This window comes from Populus trichocarpa, chromosome 8, assembly GCF_000002775.5.
Source record: "Populus trichocarpa isolate Nisqually-1 chromosome 8, P.trichocarpa_v4.1, whole genome shotgun sequence".
Taxonomy (NCBI): Eukaryota; Viridiplantae; Streptophyta; class Magnoliopsida; order Malpighiales; family Salicaceae; genus Populus; species Populus trichocarpa.
This window is the reverse complement of record NC_037292.2, coordinates 10,068,517-10,086,862: the sequence shown is the minus strand read 5'-3', so window position 1 is coordinate 10,086,862 and position 18,346 is coordinate 10,068,517. Positions and strand designations below refer to the sequence as shown.

At 35.8% G+C, this 18,346-nt stretch overlaps 2 protein-coding genes across 4 annotated transcripts; both read right to left on the bottom strand.

Annotated features, from left to right (window-relative positions):
- Window positions 1–232: 232 nt before the first annotated feature.
- Window positions 233–5,524, bottom strand: LOC7471491 (probable serine/threonine-protein kinase PBL3). 2 transcript variants are annotated; one of them, XM_002311559.4, is made up of 6 exons: window positions 5,061–5,524; window positions 3,514–3,854; window positions 3,296–3,431; window positions 2,065–2,201; window positions 1,796–1,919; window positions 233–1,056 (listed from the first exon to the last, which is right to left on the bottom strand). In XM_002311559.4, exons 1-6 carry the CDS (start codon window positions 5,122–5,124, stop codon window positions 602–604), a joined length of 1,257 nt encoding a protein of 418 aa, XP_002311595.1. In that variant the 5' UTR covers window positions 5,125–5,524; the 3' UTR covers window positions 233–601. The 2 variants fall into 2 exon arrangements, with proteins under 2 accessions (XP_002311595.1, XP_052310892.1); XM_052454932.1 differs by having other exon boundaries at window positions 5,057–5,518.
- A 6,520-nt stretch (window positions 5,525–12,044) lies between these two features.
- On the bottom strand, window positions 12,045–17,928 carry LOC7457855 (probable methyltransferase PMT2). Of its 2 annotated transcripts, none has more exons than XM_024606698.2 (7): window positions 17,763–17,928; window positions 16,957–17,605; window positions 16,653–16,863; window positions 16,233–16,527; window positions 15,678–16,067; window positions 15,225–15,302; window positions 12,045–12,537 (listed from the first exon to the last, which is right to left on the bottom strand). In XM_024606698.2, the coding sequence occupies exons 2-7, from the start codon at window positions 17,602–17,604 to the stop codon at window positions 12,312–12,314; spliced, it is 1,848 nt and encodes a 615-aa protein (XP_024462466.1). In that variant the 5' UTR covers window position 17,605; window positions 17,763–17,928; the 3' UTR covers window positions 12,045–12,311. The 2 variants fall into 2 exon arrangements, with proteins under 2 accessions (XP_024462466.1, XP_002311593.1); XM_002311557.4 differs by having other exon boundaries at window positions 16,957–17,666; window positions 17,763–17,927.
- Window positions 17,929–18,346: the final 418 nt, after the last annotated feature.

Genomic DNA, 18,346 nt, shown 5'->3' with positions numbered 1-18,346 from the left:
TGAAGGAGATGTGCTCTCAAAATTTTGAGTTATTTTCTCCTTTGTCCCCCATATCTATATGCTCTAAATTTCTCTTTTCTCTTCTCGTTTAAAACAAAAAAATAATAATTTCTAAGAACATTAATATCATTATCATTATGGATTTTACTTTTATTTTTTATTCTTTGGTACAAGAGAGAAATTTATTCAAACATAGAGAAATACAGACGGCTGGCTCCTGTGGATCGACATGTTTGATGACAATAAAACATCTACTCAGATTGCATCAATCAAAGAGTTCATCAGAAACGAGGAGTAATTACAGATGGAGAGCACAAAGATTACTGAAACAAGAAACGTTCATCTATGTTACTACAACAAGAAATGACTAAGGGGAAGAGCTAGGCTAAGAAGGAAGCTCTGAAAAGAGTTGATCACGTAGGTTGCTTAAGGAGCTCTGCTAAGCCAGCTTGTTAACCTCCCACGACCCTCCTTCGGTACAATAAGTGATCATATCTGTTTCTCTAATCCAAAATTGCATCGAGATACACAACCATATCATAGATTTTACAACTAAATACAAAAGCAAATAATATGGAATCTACAAGTGATTGTCTACTGCTCATCGTAATCGTGGAGATTGGTGGTGGGATGGCAGTGGGGAGGCACTGGCTGGTGGAGTCCCAGGAGCGTGATGATGTCTCATTGGGGACTGTCGGACAGGTGTCTGAACTGTTTGCTGCTCTGATCGGGAGTTTTTTGCAGCACCTTTTGGGGATTCAATGTTCTCCAGCGTTGCTAATACCTCTGACATTCGAGGCCTGACTTTAGCTTCATTGCTTAGGCACTGTAAAGCCAGATTTGCAGCCATAAAGGCTCCCTTCTGAGGATATTGTCCCCCCAACTTGGTGTCCATAATTCGGAATAATTTCCTCTTGTCACCAAGATATGGTTTCGCCCAGTCTGCCAGGTTCTGCTCCACACCCACCTTAGTTTTATCAACAGCCCGTCGCCCAGACAATAATTCAAGCAACACAACCCCAAAGCTGTATACATCACTTTTGGCTGTCAACCGACCTGTCCAGCAATGGAAGCTTTGTTACAGTACATACATGATATAGGAATTCCATGTACAAGAAATATTTTATAACATGCATGCACGATATCAGTTCTGAGTGAACAGTGAAGACGCTGAACATAGATACACTCATATCAGAAAATTAAATTCAACCTACGTCAACAACTACGTTTACATGAAGACAGTACTTTACAGTAATGAGCTCCCAGGACTGATGTTAAAGGTATGGCAGTAAACCAGTTACAGTCCCGCCAAAGGAAGTCGCTGATCATTTTTGCATAAACTTGTCTGTTTCAAATTATAGCCCACCCAAACATGTACATGACAAAGAAAGAAAGCTTAGAGCTTAGTCCCATGAAAGCTTGGATCTTTCAAGCTTCTTCTCCAGAGGCTGATTCTTTCTTTAGTGACATGGCATTTTTATTTAATGTCAGTTGACCAATCATTTTCTCTATCCATCAACCTTTCCCCTACTTGGACATGAGAAAAAAGTTTGGCCATTATAGAAGAGGCTCGGTCTAGAAAGGGAGAAGCATCAGCATGGTCATCAGAGATAACAATGACTAAAAATGGATTAGCATAAATAACAAAATAATCAGACACGTCCACTGTTTTATCTCAAATACCAACCTAGTTCAGAAGCACAAAGGTGAGAGACTGGCATAAAAAATTATTACCAGTTTCAAAAATACCAAGGAAACAGCAATATTCTTTAATTAGGAAAAGCACTCTACAGACCTGTAGCAACGTATTCAGGTGCTGCATACCCATGAGTACCCATAACTTGAGTGGACACGTGGGTCCTATCACCAGTAGGGCCTGCCTTGGCCAGACCAAAATCAGAAAGTTTTGCATTAAATTCCTGCAAGCCAATGCATTGTTAGCACCAGAAATCTAATAAAATCTAATGGGATGACATTACCAGTAAAGGCTGATGACAAGGAGAAATTTTATTCTTTATCTAAAAGGAGAAAAAATTAGATCAATCATGCCTTTATTAATCATACCGCATCTAGTAGAATATTAGATGCCTTGAAGTCACGGTATATGACTTGTGATTTCGCATCATGAAGAAAAGAGAGCCCTCTGGCAGCACCTATAGCCACTTTGACCCTTACTGCCCATGAAAGTGGCTGTGGTCCTCCTATAAAACAAAATACAGAATCAAAGGTTACCAAGTTTTCATAGATGAATGCGCAAGGACTTTCATGATTTCCAGATATTTTTGCTTGTTGCTTGTTTATGACAGTAAGAAAAGGACAGTCATGGTAAAATCTGATAAATGATAGGTTCTAGCCATATATAAGGTCTTTTGTGAGCTTGTCTAAGCATTATAGCAAGAATAAAAACCTCAGGCAAGAAGTTAAAATACATCATATCATGCATCAAAATCTTAAAAAATATGAAAATATGTGAAATTAAATTGCAACGAAGCAACTTTCATCACTTAAGGTGGTTCAAGAAGTCCTCCAACAAACTATTGATGACACTTTGGCACCTGTTGTCTTAAAATCGCTATAGCCCAACAAGTCTGAATCAGGGTTTTAGTGATTGTCGCTGTTTAAAGATATAAAATACGAGGACCCAAATCACAGAGAAGTTTAGCACCCCCATATCTTAGATATTCATACGGGCAGGCCAACTGGCCCTTGATATCAGGGAAAAATTGGGTGTGTAAGATATCTGTCCAAGTGGGGATGGTCTTAAGAATACTTGGTGGATCAGTCCCAGACATCCTCGTTGCTAACATGGAAACTTATCAGTAAGGGTGAGTGGCTGGTAACTTGTGCCTAAGGGTTATTGATTGTCTGGCATGTGATCCATTCACAGCTGAAAAACTATAGCATGAATGGAGAAACCAGATTGTGTTTAGAAGATGCTGTCTCCGATAGCAATGTGGCTGGTTTTGACCAAAAAAGATTCATCTGAGATAGATAAGGAAAAAAAAGGACATAACTACAGAGGTAAAAAAAAATTGTACTTCCTAAATTTTTGTCTTTTGTCATTTGATCCTCAAACAGAAGCAAATAAATCAATTCACTGAATAAGTTATACAAATTACTTTATTTCTATTCCATGAACTAAAACAAATGAGTGGGAAATGTTGTTAGTTTATATTTCTCAGCAACCATAAAACATAAGGGTCAAGTTTCAAGAAGTACAAGCTTATAGTAGGAGTATAGTACAAGTTACAGCACATAATGCTTCCAAATTAATTCAGTGCACTGGATTACTTACTTCTGAACAGATGATTCTCCAAGCTCCCTTTAGGCATGAACTCATAGACCAGAAGTCGGTTCTCACCTTCCACGCAGTACCCAATCAATTTAACCAGATTTGGATGATGAAGTTGGCCAAGATAATTAACTTCTGTCTGATACCAGCCAAGTATTAGGATGTAAGAAAAGAATACTTCAGTTTGAAAAATATTGAATTTCACAAGAGAGAAAACCTACCAACCACTCCTTGTGGCCTTGGAAACCTTCAGGTTTAAGCTTCTTGACTGCCACAACCATTCCTGATCCAGGCTTCGAAGCAGTCAACGTGTTTTCATCAATCCATCCTTTGAAAACACAACCAAAGCCACCTTCACCAAGAAGACTATCGGGACGGAAGTTTCTGGTGGCACTTTTTAGTTCATTGAACGAGAAGGCCTTTAAATTTGGAGATGACAATATTTCACCTTCACTCCTTGGTGTAGGAAAACAGTCAGAACTGCTCTTCCCACTGTATGATGGGATGGTCAGACTAGAAGGAACTGAAGAACGGCTGGTTCTGCTGGAAATTCTTGAGGCTCCTGATGGTAGAAAGAGATAAATGAATCAATATTTTAGGTATCATATTCTATCAACAACGATGCCCTGTGTGAAGTACACGACTATACAATATGAATATCAATCTTCAACAATGCACCCGCCAAATTACACAGGCTATGTAGGCTAGCCAAACAAGCTCTTTAAGCTTCTAATTGAAATCCTTGGGGCAGTATGGTTTGCTTTCCAATGATGACATTGTGAATTTTTAAAGTTTACAGAACGGTTTGAACAACAGTCTTTCACATATATTAACAGCACATTTCCCTTTGACTCTATAGTTCAAAATGTGAATCATCTGCAACCAAAATGCGCTTCTTAATAATTATGAGGAAAGAGGAGAAAAAAGGAATGCTGCTTGGCATAATTTAAGTATGCTGCAGGATAAGAAATTATTAGGTGAACCCAATTCACCATCTAAGATTATGGAGCAAGCCAATAAATTTTTATACATCGTTAAATTTGTCAAAGTTATATTGTGATTGATACAATATTAATTATTTCATTCCGTTAATATTATTGTGCTATCTAAAAGATTCCCATTCTAAATGGCATTCACTAAACTGATGGTTCGGACAAATTTAATGATATGTAAGAGTTCCAGTGGTTAGTCCATGATCTTAGATGGTGAGCAAGGTTCACCTAATAATTTCTCCTGAGGGGATTAAGAAGTTGTTAGAACACAATTTCATGACATGGACGAGTATGCAAAGCCATATCTCATTTTACGTGGATCCTACCTTCACTGGTGTAATGGCAACAAGTCAACACACAATTATCAAGTTGGATGCGATCACTTAAATAGATATCACAGAGATTGGACCCTAGTCAGCCAGCCAAAATCATAAGCAAATGTTCCGAATCACAAGCATTCGAAGTTGCTTCTAAAAGAAAGATCACACACATTAAGAATGAAGAGAACCCAAACGAAAAACCCAAAATGCAAAAACAACAAAGAATATTAACGCTCACTTCAAATACTAATGAGGTACAACAGAATTGTTGATAAAGAAGGTTAGCTATCATAGAGAAAGCTCAAAAGGGTTTTTTTTGGCTTCACAAACAGGCAGTTGCGGTAACAGCAGAATAAATCTGAGAAAGAAAATTACAAGAAAACCAAATCTAAGAAAGCTAGAAGGTGCAAAGACAGCAAAGCTATACAAAATAAAAGGAAAAGGTGTGTTACCTACCAGGAGTATGTGAACTCTGAGTAGAATCTACTCTAGCAGCAGAAGAATCTAAGCAGTTTCCCATTTGGCAAACCAAAGCAAAGCAACCGCTATTGGAATCCTACCTTCTTCTTCTTCTTCTGGTGTCTTAGTGAGAGAAATCAAGAAGAAACCACCCTGTCACATGATAATAAGATAAAGACGAAGACTTGTAGGCTGTTTGTTTTTGGGTTTGGTCAAGTACAAATACAAAAAAGAAAATATCACTATAATATTTTGATAGAATACCGATGGAGAAGCAAGAAATTATATTATACTAGTTCTTGGAAGTGGTAATAATAGAAAACAAAGGACGTGTTGTTGGAGAGGAGAGGAGGGAGAATTAGAAAAGAGAAGACAGAGTCCCTCCCCGTGGTGCTTGCTTGGTGCGTGACTGTGTGTAGACACAGACAGCATTGACGCGTGAGAGCTTTGTTAGCTCCTCAATGACGTGGATGTCACCTTGACCTTCCTGCCTTGAAAGTTCCTCTAGCCCCTTACTTTTCTTTTATTATATTCCCATTATCATTTCATATTCTCTAAATTTTTCTACACTGAAGCTTTAGAAAAGAGAGAATTTTTCTACACCCTTCATACATGCACTCTTGACCAAGTTATCCCTTTTGCTTTCTGGTGCTGTCCCACTGGGACGACCTCTTTTCTGTAATGACGTCAAATTCTATTCGGTGCTTCTAATTGTTTCATCTCTTTTTTATTTTTTTTTCTGAGAAAATTAAAACTTCCTTTCCTTAGATTCTTTTCCCAGCTTTTGTTTCCGAGAAAATACCTTTAGTCTCGGTTTCTGTTTTTCCAGCTCCTTTGTTTTGTATTTAAATAATTACTGGTATCTTAAAAAAATAAAATGCTATAATTAATTAAAAGAGAGAAGTCCAAGGTCAAATATTCTTATTATTCAATGAATTTTCTATTGATATCACTAGTTATTGTTGAGCAATGTAAAACTATTCTTATAAAATGCATTTTCACCGCTTACATATTTAAAAAGAAAGAGGAAACAAAAAAATAGAAACATTTTGTTGTTGCTATTCTTTAACAAGATGATTAGAAGTATGACTTTAAAAAGAACCATTGTAAGAGAGAAATTGCCAAACAGAGACAATGGCTTCAAAAAGTCATTTCTCTTTAAGAAAATAAAAATGTAGTTGGAAAAAATAGTAATAGCTGTTTTTCAAATTATTTTTTACTTGAAAATATATCAAAATAATTTTAAAAAATCATAATCTTGCAAAATTCCGATTTAATCACATGTCAAACACTCCTGATTAAATCAAAATTTTGTAAGATTAAAGTTAGAATATTTTTTATTTTTTATATTAGAATATTAAATTATTTTTTACATGAAAATATATTAAAATAATTTTTATTTTATTTTTAACCTCTACAAACAAAGCAATTTTATAAAAATCATAATCTTGCAAAATTTAAATTTAATCACGCCCGAACATGACGTGTGCTTTTATAAAATTATATTGGGATTGAAGAAAAGTTATTAATTTAATATATTTTTTTCCAACGTTTCTAACATTTTTCGTATCTATTCATCTCCAAAAATATATATAAAAAAATATTAAGTTAATGATTTTTCTAGAAAATTGTTTTCACACGTAACAGTTGAAATGCCAAGTCAAAATGGCTTGAATACCGTTCAGACCTGGCCATCTTTCGTGCAGTAGATCAACGTAGAGAGTCTTTTCTCACATCAACCACCTCCTGCCAAGAATCGGAATGCATAAACACGGCCAGGTAATGTTTCATACACTGCTATCCTGCCGTCTGGTGGTTCCAAGAAAGACATAAAAAGTCTTTGTATTGATTCCTCTTCCTCTCAAAAAGCTTTATTAGAAAACGCTGGGGAAAAAATCTAATAGTTTCAGAACTTCCTTCACCAATGCAAATTCCATTCTGCCTCTTTATTTTTTTTGGTTTAAAATTATATATATTTTAAAAGTTTGTTTGACTTGGAAAAATATTAAATTAATAGTTTTTATATTGTTTAGATGGTTTTAATATTTGATATTAAAAATTAAAAAAAAATTGATATTTTTAAATAAAAACATTTTAAAAAATACACCACAACATAAAATACGGGTGAGGTACAGTGGGTCGAGATGATGGTTTTATTACAACTCAACGTTAAAAACACCACAACGTTAAAATATCCGAACATTGTGAGAACTCCAACAGTTATCCCACACATTTCTCTGCACCTATCGCAACTCATTTTAATCGAGTACCAAAACAAGAAGAAACTTGCAGCGCTCTTCAGAACTAGGCGTGTAATTTGTAAATTTAAGCAGTTGCAGAGTCGTCCAAATGCAACTCTCTTTTCAGAAGTACTGTTTGTTTTTTATTTAAAAAGTATTTTTAAAAAAATTTAAATTTTTTTTATTTTTTTTATTTTTTTTAGTGATTTTAGATTATTTTGATGTGTAAAAATAATTTTTAAAAATAAAAAAATATTATTTTAATATATTTATAAATAAAAAATATTTTAAAATAGAAGTGTGCGCGCAGAGAATGACTTTAAGTGCACTTAAATGAGTCGAAAAGAAAGATGGATATAACCTCCTAGGATACTTTTTCACTCGAAGGGGGAAAATGTGTGCGCAAGAATGATAGCCAATTAAATGTTAGGGGGTCAGATTCATGAGCCGCCCCTGGAAGCCGGGAACCTGACAGCAATCAACGCCATAAACCAAGGGAGACGCAACAGGCTCATTTTCGATGTCCTCCTCGGCACGGGTCTTCTCGCCCTCATCACGTACAACAAAACAAAGAAAAATAACCAGGAGACTCGCGCAATTCATGAGAAGCATCATAGCACAAAAGATTGATATGGTGCTTTCCACATAATCTGAAGCCGAAAAATAAAAACACGAGGGATGATAGAACAACCAGACCCAAGTGAACTTCTTTCGAGTTTCCTTTACAGTTGCCATTCAAATTATAATTTGAAATAAAAGTAACCTAGTAGGAAAGTGTTGCTTATTTGTAAAAAAAGAGACAGCAAAAATCAGACCATGTGTAGTAGAGATAGCAATCTTCCAAGACGAGCCTGCACGATGATCACAGTTCTGAGAACATCTTGGTGATACTTCAAAGAAAAATGTCAAAATCTCGATCAGCACACTCTTGAACAGTTGAAGAACCACTACGCTGTAGGAAAAGATCGAAGGTAAAAATCGGGGAAAAAATAAAAGACGTGTTTAGCACTAAGCAGCTTCTTCACCACCATTATTCAAATGGGAAAACCTAACAAATAATCTTGGAAAAGCAATGCCATTTCCCTCTGGGTAAGTTTAGAATACCGCTACACCATTGGCTGATGCCACTGCAGCAACCCCTCTCCCTCTTTCCCCCTTCAGTTGGTAGAGGTTGAAACTCAAAACTCACAATTATTTCAGCAATGAAATGCAATGTCACATGCCAGTTTCACTGACCATCTCTGCATCCAATTACCAAATTCTTTAGCTGAGCTGACCAGCAAAGCCCATTAGACCATTTAGTAAGGAGAGATTAGTATCACCTCTTTGTCAAAGATTACTAGGCCAAATACATCAGACATCCAAAGTCGTTGCCAGCAGCTACTGTGCAAAACATAACAAATCTGTCATAATTCACATGGCAGCTGATCTTCTATTAGATTCTTGAAACAGCTGGAGGCGATCACAAAGAAACCTTTTTGTTTTTTTTTTTTTTTTTCCATCAGTGAATGTCCCTGCACAAACCATAAAGATCCATCAAAAACTGACTCAGATTCTGTAAACAACTATCATGGACCTATCAAGTAGTTTTATGTCAAAGCTTCATTCCCAGAGGAGCATACACTTGGTCATCCACCTTGATACATTGTAAGCAAACATGGAATGCATACACTACCATCCATTGTAAGCAAACATGGAATGCATACACTACCATCCACCTTGATAAGTTGTAGCAAATAATCAAGTAATCAGAAGTTAATATGTACAAAAGACTTTTTTTGCAGCAACAAAGCAGACATCTTAAGTTCACATTATTTAAACAACAGCCAAAAAAATCCATTGGAAAATAGTATGTAATAGTTTTGTCACAAGAGATTTCAAATATCACCATTACTGATGAGTGCAAACTCAATTCCAATTCAACTTAAAAAACATTGATACTTCAATTGGGAGAGTCCCAGACCTGTGATTTCATCCTGTTACAGTCAGACAATTCCAGCTATAGCTCACATGCAAGTGACGATGACATCGATTTTTCCTTGTGCTTAAGAAATCAAATGAATAACCAATTAAATCAAAAGATTGCATGACCAAAAACCTATCCATGTTTTTAACAACTGTAATACACATTTTTTCAGTTGAGTTATCTCAGCTGGAGATTTTCCAGATTGGATTTGCAAAGAAGCTTATAAGACCGATGCACCTGATCAAAAATTAAATTTATGCTTGAACAGTAATTGCACATAAATTCTTAGGAATGAGAGTTAGGGTGTTAGACACAGCGTCACAGCCTCTGTTTCCCCAAGCCAACAAGAAAAGGAAGAAGAAAAGCACTGCTTAGACAACAACCAGACCCACTAGATAAGTTTGATTGGAAAATCAGGGGATTGTATCTAACAACTATGTCATCAAATCTAATGACACTCATGTGAGAAGTTTGCAGTTGTCTGATCTATTAATTTACACTATGAACTGGACTCAATAAATCACATTACAGCAAGTGGCACAGGTTCTGTCACTATACACGCAATTCAAATATCAGGATCCGCCACTAGACCAATACAGCAGGTTCAAAATTAATAAAAAAATCCCTGGAATCTCTCTTTGCTACTATTGAATGGATTTCTTAATCATTTAAAGTCCTATTATAAAATATCAGTTCAAAGTTGTATCAACAGTTGAGCATAACCATCCACTGATTTGATAATCAAATTCTGAATATGGTACTAAGGTTTCTGCCAGTGAAAGCAGTGTGCAGTTAGTCCTCAAGCCAAATCTGTATCAGATGCTCCCTTACAAGGGTGTCTTGATTGCAAGTAAGGAAACTAGAAAATAACTTCTATGCCTTTTTTGGCATTTAAGGAAATCCAAGTAAAGCAATCAACTGGAAACACTGAGAAAGAAAAGAAGAGGAGAGGGAGCAGGATAGGTTATCTTTTATCTTACCAGGCAAGCCATAACTTCAAAAAAAAATTCTCAATTTATCAAGGAACAGGTGGGGGTGATGGGAATACCCGATGCCAGAACAGCTTTGCTAGTGCTCGGCGTTCACAATCCTGAAATATATATATATATATATATATATATATATATATATATATATATATATATATATGTTTTATATCAGTATTAAACTATGTATATATCATATTGTATTGAAAAAATATAAATATTCTACAAATATATTCATATAATATAAATGCATATTTCAAGTTAGGATTGAGTGGGCTTCGAGTATTTGATAATATTCATACTTTATTTTTTGTCTACCGGATTCAAAAAATATTCACTCATTCAAATTGGATTAATATTTAATTTGGATGAATTTCAAATATGATCGGATAATATTTATATTTTATTTTTCATTTATTATATCTAAAAAATACTCACCCATTCAAGTCGAATCAACATTAATGAGGGATTAAATTGACATTCACATGAGTCATTTTATTTTATATACTCCGCACGAAAAGAAGAAGAAATATTTGGATAACTACAACCCAGTCCCCAATTTAGAAGGTGTTCAACAAGTCAACCCTCGATGTTTAAAATCCTACTTTTCACACGTTCATCCATATCGGCCAGGATTGACAATGAAGGCCCGCCAGCTAGAGGTTGCATATGAAGAAGGATCTCTACACGCTGAAATGGACGTGGCACGAGTGCTAAATACCAGCGCGGAGGCAGGCAAGAGGCGGGCGGGTATGATAACCTCCTATCCATTCACCTTTGATCCCCGCATATACATAATTTTCTTAAATTTATGATTTTGCCATTTTTATTGCAAAATGAACATAAGATATTAATATTTTTATACTACTTGAAACCCATCCATCATCCATGCATGGTTTCTTTGTTGTATTTTCTTAAAACTATAAATTATGGGTTTTTCTTTACTAAATAAATTATAACTTTTTATTGTCTATAAAAATCATTGGAAAACGATATATCTTTTCTTTAAGTAAATATCTATCTTTAGTTTTTCTGGGAGAAAAAAGCTAAAAAATAATGAATATCGTTCTATACTATAAATTTGGCCAAGTTAACCCCTACATGGGCTTTAAAAGAAAATCGTACGTCAACGTTGTCATGCTAGCCAAAATTCATCAATTGACCAATTTGCCACTCTTCAAAGTAAGAGTTCGATTGTAATTACAATAGTTTATGTTTTTTAAAGTATTTTTTAATAGTAATTTTTTAAAATAATATTTTTTTATTTTTAATATTAATAAATAAAAACAATTTAAAACAAAAAAAATTAATTTTTAGAATTTTTTTCACCGCCAAAAGAAACTGAGATTAAATCTCCATCCTCTCTCTCTCTCTGTCTGTTGTAAAATAATGGGCTCTTCTGGCTATATGCTAGTTTTTACAACAAGATATCTATCACAGTAAATTCTTCTATTCCGGTGTTCAAGCATGACCGAAACGCAGACTGTGATTACAGGGGAAAAAAAACCCTAATTTTGTCTCGGTTGCTCCCTGTACTCTCTTAAGTATCTTCTCAATGTAGCTCATCCCTCTTTTTTATCAAGGTGGTCTACGTCCGTGATGTTTATTTAAGGATAATCATAAACATGCGATTAATCCCAAATCTATGAATGTTATTTCAAACTGGGTAACTTAACATGTTCTAAACGGGATCGGCTGCTAATAAGATATTAGAATTTCTGCAGTCATAATTAGGAATTTGGGAGAGCCAATGTTCATAACCATTTGGATTTTGGCCGTAATACCAGACTGAAAAAAGAAGAACAAAAATATTGATGTCAAAAACCTTACAGGTTCGTGGGCATCTATAAATTACCACTAAAATACAGCATGGGCTATTAATAGCTAGTAAAACATTATACGGTTAAATCGTGTAGAACCCCCCCTCCGATGCTCCGCAGTACTCCCCAAGGAATCAAAAACCCATGCTTAAACATATCCATACATGTCATGTCTTGTACAACGAAGCATTGCCAGCTAAAGATGATAGAAGGTTTCACAGATTGCCATTCATCATTCACTGCGCGGACGTTGAGTTTCCAACCCAATACTGCTTGACAGCAACCAATATCTTCTCAGGAACTAGGGGACCATCTTCATGGTCCACCATTTTAGTATCCCATTTCATTCCTCCTACCATCTTCCTCACCTTAACAAGAACATCAACTTCATCACGGAATATAACTGCACCTTCTGGTCGCAAAATCCGATCCATCTCCAGAAGAATGTCCTCCATGTCACACCTGCAATCATTTAATCACAGCTTACAAATGTAACAGTGGCATGAGAAACATAATATGGTATAGCTGTACAGAATCAGAGAGAAACGTGAACTGCAATTGATTCTACCACAGGCAGTGGAAATGTTTCAATTTAAAAATACAGAAATTGTCTCAGATAATTCAGCCATGTACAATATAGAAATATGGATGCACTGGTGTGAAAGAGATGAAAACGGAAAGCACATTTTATCTAGTAAGAATCGAAAAGAAGCAAGGAAGAAAAAAGCCGGCATGGGTGACAAAATAGAGTGACAAAAAGAGAGAAAGGAAACCAGCATCTACTAGCTTGAGACTAAAACTTTGAGTTGAGTTGTTGGTCTTAACACAGACACTTACCAACAAAATACATGTGCGACAAACACAAACAGAAACTCAATCTAAGAGTGCTGCTAAGTCTTTAAATTTAGTGTGCTGATTCAAAGTCACCATGATTGAGTTCTCTATGCAGCTTATTTCAAATGCTGGACACACGATGTCAGCATTCACCCAGACAAATATGGGGCAAAATGCCAAGTGAGGGTTCAGGTAGAATGCCGATTGGGGGTTCTGGCAATGCAAGAAACCAGTTTTTAATAATGAGGGAGATTCTAGCATGTCCTTGTATTTGCATTAATTCTAGAATTTTCTTCACTGCCTATCATGACATTCAGTTGGGGAACCAAGCTTTGGTGCAACCTGCTTTTGAACTGGATGTCAGTTGAACTTTCTGACATCTGGTAGATGTTCAGATGGTGTGAAATGACAATTTGGCTAGACTTGGTTACATCTGTGATGCATCTTCTCTTAGGTGTGATGTTCCCAAGAGTAGGAGCCCTGGTGTGATGCAACGTTTATCTTCGTTTTTTCCTAATTCCATCCTTGCTAATTTGTTTATCTCCTAAAAGCTTAACTGATAAAGAACTGTTACCGAGTTTAGTTGGCTAGTATTTCTGTTTAGTTATTTTTATTTAAGAAAAATCATTAGGCACCTCCATAAAAGTAGGAACCATTATAGTTATCATAGTGAACCAAATCTTCATGTCGATGTGAGCTCTTGGGGAAGATTAGCTTGTTATCCCTAAAGTAACTTTTATCCGTTGAGTCCTATTTTCATGCAAGTGAGCAATACACTAGGATTATCTAAGGGAGCAATACACTAGGAAGATCTAATAATTTATCCTTATTTTATTGTTGTTTAGGAAATTACTGGTTACCTATTTTGTATTAAATTCTACTAGGTTTTGTGCCTATTTAAGTGCACATAGACATTAATTTGGGGAGCATTGCCAATGATGACTAAAACATATTATTGAAAAATTTGCAAAGCATTGTTCTACCTAGTGTTTCTCCAGGTCTCCTATCTTCCTTGTGGATTCAAGGAATCGATAGTGGATCTCCAGGGTTTATTTACTTTTTCCATTTTGTAACTTTACTGTCCTGCATCACCAACATTACTCTTGAAATCCAATCCCAACCTATAAACTACTCCCCAAGTTTTCACTCTGCATTCTTTAGTAAATTAGGTGCTGAATATTAAGAATGTACTATGCAGTCTAAAAAACTTAGGTGAATTGTGTGAAATTTTCAAAAATGTTATGAAAGTCACACCAACACATGGAAAAAATAAATTAAATCACCTTTCAATTCATCCAGAGGCACCCTAGAACACACTTTAACTACCGAGGTTCAGCTCATAAGAAGATGTTATCGAGTTCAATTAAAAATGTCAAATCAAGGTTATATTTCAAAGCTTTATAGCTTATTATTCGATGTCAATTAATAATTGGCCAAATGGTGAAGCAATGTTAGATAGGGGTTGTGCAAGGGTAGAAAAAATAATAATGCCAATACATCACAAGGTTATCAAGGAAATTCATCCAGTGGCTGATCACATCTGACTTTATATGTTAGGAAAACAGAACTAGCTACACAATAACTAAGGACAAATTGATCTAGTCCAATATAGCACACCAGCAAGTCTTTTTGCAATGTATAATCTCATGCCAAAATTGCCTCGTTGTTGATCACATGTTATAAGAGCCCAGATCCACCCCTTACAGGAGACAGATTCGCTCTCAAACTAAAATTATCATTTAAGTAGTTCATGGACTACTTGATATCTGCAGATTGTTTTGGTTGAGCATTTGTCTATGAAGTTCCAAAAAAATAGGAAAAGAAAAACACAGTTGTCTCTTGTATTTGAAAGAATATATGGAAAAGGTGTCGAGGACTTGGATGTGGATTTCAAACATGTAAACAATGCTATCAACCACCAGGCCACCTCGCATTTCCTTGTTAATTGAGTTGCTTTTATACATTTCACTAACAGACAGAAATAACACAAGGCATAATTCTTTTAAAGAAAAAAAATAGGCACAATGCAACGTAATTTATATTTTCTACGTATACATGATAATGACAAATACATGATGAAATGGCTTAAAGACACTTAAAACTGGATACCCCTGAACATCTCATCTGCACATATACCCTACTACACAAACAGAAAGAAGCTAATTGTACTTGAGCACCAACTACAAACAAAATGGCATCATGCATTGGCATGGTGAGCCAGTGAGGAGCAGGGAAACACCATTGGTAAAGCATAAATAATGAATAAAGAATTGATGTAAATTTAAGCAAACATAAGGAATTAAAGCATTACTTACTTGTCCCTGTACAAACTGAAAACTCCACTGGCATGGATAAGGTCATAAGTCCTTGGGTATGTGGAGAAAGATTCACACCTGTAACAGATGGACATTGTAAATAAATAAGCACTTCATCATCATAAATTATTAAACCTGAAATGAAAATTAACAGAAAATGAATCTGGTCAACATATGAACACATCTTAGTGATTCATAACTCAGAGCTGGAAGAAGACCCAAATTTTGTTATTGGAAAGTAGATTTTCTTGGAACCAAATGTTAGAGGGTACTTCACAGGCCACATATTGGGCACCATCTAAAGATTCGGTATACTGAATTAAATTTCTCCCACAATGCAACATAAAAATAGTAAACATTAGTTGTATTGCTTGAAAAAGAAGAAGAAAATATACTATGAAAAACACTTAAAAGCTGAAGTCCAGAAGAGGGATTCAGAAATCAAAGGTTTACCAGTCATGATAGATTCCAATCAATCCTCTCTCATATATCACACCCAGAGTACTTTTCTCAGCTATGGTTGGCACCACATTCATAACCCACAATTTCGGAGACTCAAGAGCAGCAGCAAATCCTCCCAAGCCCGCATTCATATCCATAATGTTGCGATATCGTCCAGAGTCAATAAGCTTATTTATTTTCTTGTAAGCATTTACATGCTTTTTCCATTCATTATTGTAATCCTGGTATGTTTCAACAGAAACTCCAGGAATGGAACCACTAGCAACTCTAGGAGGGATAGCATAGAGCCTCTCTGGAAACACCTTCAATGCCCCACCAGCCACTTCATCTGAGCTACCACTATCAGAATATGGAGTGATGCATGCCTCCATTTTCTTGTACCTAATAATCACAAAAATTGGGAATAAATCTAAAGCACAAAAGAGAAAAATGCTGATAGGTCAGGTTCAACGATATGGGGCACAAGGAAAATCATCACATAAAGTGACAGTATGGTGTACTGTTCAGCCAATAATTTGAAGAGAAATTTCAGTTACAGAGCCATACCACACATCATCTACGTCTGCAGATTTGCAAAAGGTAGCTCTGGAATCGTCTTGTCTAGCACGACAGGAATCAGCATTTACTCTCTTTTGCCAAATGGCCATTTCACCCTTTTCATACTTCTTATCCCAGCAAAGAAGTTTGGCAGTCTCTTCGATCTTTCTCTGTTCCTCCTGAAGTTCCTCCTTGGGACGCTGCCATGATTTGTAATTATTCTTCCAATTGATGGGAGGTCCAGAAAGCACCCAGTAACCACCAGGTCTGAGAACTCGGTCGACTTCCATCAAGTACATCCCATCTGTAAGAAGAAAAACTCATCACCTTAAATACTGCTGTCATAAGTAAAGGCAATAAATAAACACCTGATAGGATAAAGGGACAAAAGAAAAGAAAGGCAATGCCTTGATATGAAGTGGCTCTTACCATTAGCTCCCCATGGAATCAAGCAACGAGAGCAGTGAGCCATGTCAAAGGCTTTGGATGGATATGGAAGCTTTACAGAACCAAAAACACCAATAACAGCAGGTACACCTCTTTCAAGGGCAAATTGAACCTGCGCTTCATGTGAATCTCTTGGAGCAAATGACATGGTAATGACATTCCTGCTCCAGAGGTACGCACCCAAACTGGCAACCTAGACACAAAAAAATGAACAATAAGAAACAGATGCAAAAGTATTGTAAGCAGATTTACAATTTCCTACAGAAGTATGGAGAACTTAACATACCCCACAACCAGTGTCCAATGCAGTTCTGACTGTCCCATTGGTAAATGGTAACACCGAAGCTAGCTGATCGATATATTTATCTGCTCCTTGTGGAAACTGGGTGCCTCCACCAGGAAACCTAAATACATTGCCCTCGTATTGGACCCAATTCTGAATAGCCTTCTCGACAGTCAAACTCTTATAGGGTGCATTAGCAAAGGGCACATAGTCACGACTCTTAGGCCAAGGAAATGGGGTGACGTAACCTTGAGGTGCTGGTATCAAGCAGTGAAGCTTCTCCTCCTGAGGAGGGCAGTGTCTCTCTCGATAAATCATGTTTTCCCTAGGAAAAGTCATAGCACGCTTCTGATCTTGACAAGGAGTGTAATCAGTAAAACGAGAATGGCAAGGCTGAAAAGTTTTGGGTTTTGAATCGGAATCATCACTGGACCCAGCATCGCCACCGTGATGGGTCTCAAAATTAAGATTCGGGATTATATTACAATCTCCTGTACTCTTAGTAATCTCCATGGCAAGATTGTCAGCCTTGCCAAAGCCACTTCTTTGCCAAGCACCCAAGATGTAAAAAAAACAGCATAACCCAACAACGATAAATATCTGTATAGAACTCCTGGTTCTGCCATCAGCTGAACTGCTTTTCAATGCCATTCTTGTTGAAGGAGAGAGGTAAGGTATGGAAACAGATCAGATCAGATCAGATAAGCGCAAATCTATAAAAAAAACATAATAATTTTTAACAGCTGGAGAGTAAAAGAAAGAAAGAAAGAAATGATGGAAATGAATCAGAGCAAAGCAGGGAAGCTTACGGATCGCATGAAGATGCAGACTGGCTGTCGGGTTCAGTTCGAGTAAAGGTGAACGAGGGGGAGATCTTAATCTTAATATATCATCTCAATTCTCAATCTCAGTGGAAAAAATCTCTCTAGTAGAATAATAATATATTATTATTGATAATAATAACAGTGCTGTTATTGCCAGGAAGCAGTGTTTTTAAGCCGGTCCTCCTTGTTGACCAATTGAAGTATATCTAATTGTATCCAACTTATTGTATTTTAAATATATTAAAATAATTTTTTAATTTTATTTTTATATTAACATATTAAAACAATTTAAAAATATTAAAAAAAATTTGAAATAAAAAAATAAAATCTTTTCAAAAATACACTGCCACCACAACAATAAATACTCCTTAAGTTAAATTAGATAGGAGTTAACGATTTTAAAAAAATAGCATGTTTTTTTCTAAATATTAACAAAATAATACAGATCTTAAAAATCAATGAGAACATAATGTACATATTGATTGAGAAACGCATCTTTCAAGTTTGTTGTTGTTTGAAAATATAACATTCAAAAAAAAATTGTGAAATAGACTATATTTAAGAAAAGA

Excerpts from the sequence above, each read along its gene's own strand:
- LOC7471491 (XM_002311559.4), bottom strand. The coding sequence starts at position 5,124 with ATGGGAAACTGCTTAGATTCTTCTGCTGCTAGAGTAGATTCTACTCAG. Across the intron at positions 2,202-3,295 it reads GGAGAATCATCTGTTCAGAA|GAGGACCACAGCCACTTTCA; the intron begins GTAAGTAATCCA and ends TTTGTTTTATAG. Across the intron at positions 1,057-1,795 it reads ACCTGAATACGTTGCTACAG|GTCGGTTGACAGCCAAAAGT; the intron begins GTCTGTAGAGTG and ends ATTGCTGGACAG.
- LOC7457855 (XM_024606698.2), bottom strand. The coding sequence starts at position 17,604 with ATGGCATTGAAAAGCAGTTCAGCTGATGGCAGAACCAGGAGTTCTATA. Across the intron at positions 16,864-16,956 it reads CATTGGACACTGGTTGTGGG|GTTGCCAGTTTGGGTGCGTA; the intron begins GTATGTTAAGTT and ends TTTTGTGTCTAG. Across the intron at positions 12,538-15,224 it reads TTCAGTTTGTACAGGGACAA|GTGTGACATGGAGGACATTC; the intron begins GTAAGTAATGCT and ends AAATGATTGCAG.